This window comes from Neltuma alba, unplaced genomic scaffold (assembly GCF_004799145.2).
Source record: "Neltuma alba isolate B1F8T4 unplaced genomic scaffold, ASM479914v2 tig00011916_pilon, whole genome shotgun sequence".
Classification (NCBI taxonomy): Eukaryota; Viridiplantae; Streptophyta; class Magnoliopsida; order Fabales; family Fabaceae; genus Neltuma; species Neltuma alba.
The window spans coordinates 15,510-20,855 of NW_021636509.1; the positions used below are offsets into that span (position 1 = coordinate 15,510).

Below are 5,346 nucleotides of genomic sequence, written 5' to 3' on the forward strand. Positions count from 1 at the left end.
CTGCCAAAAGTGTTTTCAGCTGCGACCTTTTTAGTCGCCGCTGAAAGTTTTCAACTACGGCTTACGACAATGACTTTTAGCGGCATCAAGTCGCCACTGAAAACTTTCAGCGACGACTTTTATACTTTCAAAAGTCGCCGTTGAAAGTCAATTTTTTTGTAGTGTGTAATGCCTGAACATTTTTTTCTCGTTTTTACTTAGCCACTTCTTATAATGAAAAAAAAAACAGTTCTAAATCAATGGCATACAATGTTTTTTTTAAAAAGTCTAACTTTCTTTGAAACCTACTCCATAATTTTTGTTTCAACTTCATGAACAATTTAGTCATCCACAACATAACATCCCAACATAGCAAACACTTTCATGTGAATGTTTTGGGATGCTGAAATTTTACATTCAGCAAATTCTCCATTGAAGCCCCAACTAATAGTCCGAATACAAATGGAATTCACGTTGGAAGATTAACACAAATGAAAATACTTGACTTAACCGTTCAGACAAGAGATGATTGTATCTCATTAGGTAATGGGAGTAGACAAGTGACTGTTGACTGTTGAGAATGTGACATGCGGACCTCATGGCATCAATGTTAGGAGCCTTGGAAAAATATGAAAATGAAGAACCTATAAAAGGTTTAATAGTAAGGAACCACACTTTCACAAACACAGGCAATGAGAATTAACACTTGGCTTGCTACTTCAATAAAAATTATTTTGTATGTTTTGCATTGGTTATATGTCTGTTTGTGCCATAATGCTATAGTTAAGCATGAGAACATGTAAATTACATGTTATTGTCATGAGTATGTGCATACATTTTGCTGTCTAATGTAGTCTTATGCAAGTATATCCAATTTATCAATTAATTAGATTATTCAGCTGCTCAGTTATTCAATAAAGCATATGCTCAGTTATTCAGTCATCCATATGATCAGTAATCAGTTAATTAGTATGTATATGCTTAGTTAATCAATTAATCATTTAGCAGCTGCTCGGTTATGTGGTTAATCATTTATGTAGCTGCTCAGTTACTCAGTTATTCAGTTATGCAATTACTCAGTTATTCAGTTATGCGCAACAATTAGATAAGATTCAGTTATATGACAGTGAATATGCCTTAGTTGGTTATTTAGTTCAGTCCAATTATTGTAAGATGGTCTCAATAGCTTGTTTTGCATGCCCAGTTCATACCATTCATAATATATTAAATATGATTACTGCTATTGAGATTCTTTGAATCTCACCTCTCTTTTCTATGTAACCATAGGGCCCAATGTTCCAAGGGGAAAGAGAAGCTGGTGGGAGCATAGCTAAGGTGGAGAGAAGAAGAATTTAGTTAATTTTTTAATCAATGTGAAAACAAATTAATACATTATGTGTTTACATTGCCTTTTGTGATATTTTATGTCTATATTTTCTACTATATGTGAAGCATGTAATTTTTACTATTATGTTTGTACCTCCATAAGGAGGAGTCTTTGAGAGTTTCGTAATATATAAATATATATAATGATATTATACTTGTGATGTGAATGAATTGTTTAATTTATATGTAAAGTATAATAGTTGTGCTTTATTAAAGCTGGAATAGAAAAGCAAGATTTTAAAAGTAAAATTTGTCAATATATAGATATTGCCATCAAATAGATTAAGAGCGAATCCTGGTCTTATTTTATAACATACAACCATCAGGAAAGTAAAGTTATAAGTTTAGTGTAAACCTTCAACCATAATTAATAAATTTCGCTCATCGGGGTCCTTAAAGTAAGATATTACATGTTTTCTATTTTAACGCACATGATTAACAAGAATATTTTAGAAAAGACAATATTCATTTAAATAACTATCTTAACTAATTTTTTTAATATTCACAAATTAGTTAACTAACTTTTATATTAAAGATCAGAGACAGTATAAAATAGTAGACAATATGAAATTAAATTAAATGGTAAACAAGCATTTTAAAATGGGTCCATGCATTTCATAATATTTGAAACTTATTGAATGAAAAATTGTATATGTGATGCAAATGTTGGATATAATATCAGGATATGAATCTAATTTGTATAGTTATCATTTTTGGCATCTCATATATTCTAGGCATGTCATATATTCTAAGTTTGTCCTACATATTTATAACTATTTCCATTTTCCTTTGTGTTTTTTTTTCCTTTCTTCCATTTTGAGCTACTGCGCACTCCATCAAAGGTACAACTAAGTAGAGTTTCCTTCAAGAACATTAGAGGCACATCAACAACAAAGGAAGGAATAATTTAATTATGTAGTAGTAGGGTACCATGTGAAAGGGTAAAACTCAGAAATACTAATCTCAAATTCAATAGCACTCCAACAATTGCTACCTGTAAGAGCATCAAGCCCCAGAATCTCTGGAAATACACCAACCTGTACTCCTTAGCATGCAATTTACACACTCATTGAATAAAATATAATAATCTAAAGTTATATTGCCCGTTTTCATTTTGTTATTTCCTAGTTTAAAAATTGATGCCCAATTTAATTTTGTCAAATTAAATATAAGATTTTGGCAAATGTCAAACCCCAAATCTCTGGGAAATTACCAACCAGAAAAAGAATGAAAAAATTGAAGTATTGGAATGGATAGAGGGATCAATAAAAGAATAAAATACTCTCAACTCCATGATGTTTTGTCTCTGTTACCACGACTTATTATGTATTTTAAAAACTTTCACAAACATATACACACACTAAAATCATTATAAATTTTTTAACTGATAATTTTAAAAAAAATCATTAGGCTAATCTATATATTAGATGAATAAAAAAATTCATAAATTTGACCCTCTAAAGTTCAAGGAATGCATTATTACAATTTTTCTGTTCAGTGGAACTTATTATATATGATAGCCCTGGATAATTTATAATGATATGAATTATTTTAATTATTGCCATATTCTTTCAATTAACTAACACTGAAAAGAAAAAGACAATCATTATTCATAAACCAGTACATATATTACACACGTATTTCATTCCTTACTCATAAATTACCCTTATTTATTCTATACGCAACATGAACCGTACATACCCGCCAGTCATATGCATTATTCATGGACCATATATATGTATATATGTATCTGACGTGACTCTCTTTAGACTCCATACAAAGTTTAGTAGATGGAGACAATCTAGTTTATTTGTAAAACTCAATGACTCCTAAAGCTGCGGAAGGAACACGAGCTGCAATTTTGTAGCTGGAAAAGCCACTAGCTCTACAAAGAGCTTCGAATTCTTTCTCAGTTCGTTCCTTTCCACCAGCTTGCAAGAACATGAGATTGTCAAGAACTGAAACATATTTATGCTCATCGCTTCCATTTGGTATTTCTGGCATTATCAGGTCAATAATAATAAGCTTGCCTTCGTTTTTGAGAGATCTATGGCAGTTTGTTAAAATCTGTATGCAGTTTTCATCTGCCCAGTTATCAGTTATAAACTGCAAGAGATTGAACATATAGCTTATTAGTTATTACCAAAGCCTAGGAATAATAATTGATTACTATGTGAAATTAATTATAGTGTTATTAAACTGACCTTCATCATTATAGCATCACCTTGTGGAACGCTTTTGAACATATCTCCTCCAACATGCTTTATTCCTTTAATATCGCAAAGAAGATTTTATGATAAGCTCAAATTAAAATATGCCGCATTATGCATGATTTTTTAAAGTTATATAATTTAGTTGATTAATTAGTAGCATCAAAGTTTTGACGGGAAAAAATTGAATCCAACTCAGTATATACTAAATTCTATATGCAATTTCTTAAATTCTAAATTCCATAAGATCACACTTTAGTTTTAGGCTATATGTATACCTTTCATCTATTTTTTTTGTTTTCATTTCGAATTTCAAATATGAAATTCCCATCCTCTTTCTGTACTTTTATTTAAAGTTTTCTATATTTAATCATGCACTATTCTTATATTATTTGAAACACACAGGTAAAAAAAATCTAGTTAAACTTTAAAGAAAAGGTTAAAAAAAAAAATACATCTACAAGTTACCTGGATGGGATAGGCCATGTTGTACGACGGATGGTAAGTCAAAGTTAATGCCCTGAATTGAAGGATACTTGGAGACGATCATTCTAAGACTTTGGCCAATGGCACCACCCATATCAACAAGTGTTGATATTCCCTCAAATCCTTTATATGTCTCAAGTACATCCTTCATCTGTATGATCGATAAATCAGCCATTGCCCCATGAAAAGTAGTTTTGAACGTTGGATCCATTTCCATATATTCGTAAATAGACATCTCATTAACTGTCTTGAAAAGGTCCTCTTCCTCATCAAGAATCACTTGCTTGAAGTTTTGCCTAGAATCATAAAAGTTAAAAATAGGTCTTTTGTATATGATCAAATAATAAATAAACAAAAGGTGGTGATTATGTACCAAAACATGCAATACTCACCAAATCTTTATGAAAGTGGGATGATTACATAATTTGAAGAGTCTAACGTAAGAAGTTTCATCTTCATTGGTGATTAAGTATTTACCACCAGGAGATAGACCATAAAGCCTCTCAATCTTACCATGTTGATCAAGTTTGTTGGAAGAACAAGTCAAGAAAGAGTAATTAGAAAGCAAAAACAACATTCGGTCTAGCCGATGAGCCATGCCGGCGTGTGGAGTCCCTAGCTTGGAAGCGATTTCGGAGGCAGACATGCCCTTAGGGCTTCCCTTACCAATAATCTCAAACAAGTTCAGCTCAATAGCAGCATTTAACACTGCAAGGTAAACATGATCAGTAGACAACATCATAGGATTAAAAGAACAAACAGAAGCATGTTCCTGATTCTCATTGTTGGCATCCATCTATAATTGCTAGATTCTTTTTGTTGTAGACTCTGTAGTAACTATGGAGGATGATGGGGCAAACTTTTATATCTAAAAGTTCTCACTACGTGAACCAATAATGAAATTAACTATTTATAAATTTACTATAAAAATGTAGTTTAAATTTGACCATTGGCAGTTGAAATCTTTTGAGATATTAAATGTTAAGAAGAGAGGCATTTATAGGTCATATTTATTTGAATGAAAAATAAACAATGGATGAACTTGACATTTGAAAAAATGTGTAACTTATATTCTTCTATCAAGAGGATAACTGTTAGAAGTATCCGCCTATATATATTTATTATATGTAACATATATTTTTTATAAAAAGTCACTCTCTTGATAATTTATTAATTTTAATCACGTATAGCTTCAAATCCTGTCTTTAGTTTTTTTTTTAATTATAAAAGAATTCACTGACAGATAGGCACGTACATGACCTGAATGAGTGTGTAACTATTCATA

At 31.0% G+C, this 5,346-nt stretch overlaps 1 protein-coding gene across 1 annotated transcript; it reads right to left on the reverse strand.

Annotated features, from left to right (window-relative positions):
• Positions 1 to 3,171: 3,171 nt before the first annotated feature.
• Positions 3,172 to 4,885, reverse strand: LOC114719453 (isoliquiritigenin 2'-O-methyltransferase-like). Its single transcript, XM_028904964.1, has 4 exons — positions 4,454 to 4,885; positions 4,044 to 4,357; positions 3,570 to 3,634; positions 3,172 to 3,471 (listed from the first exon to the last, which is right to left on the reverse strand). The coding sequence occupies exons 1-4, from the start codon at positions 4,855 to 4,857 to the stop codon at positions 3,172 to 3,174; spliced, it is 1,083 nt and encodes a 360-aa protein (XP_028760797.1). The 5' UTR covers positions 4,858 to 4,885.
• Between the last annotated feature and the right edge of the window lie 461 nt (positions 4,886 to 5,346).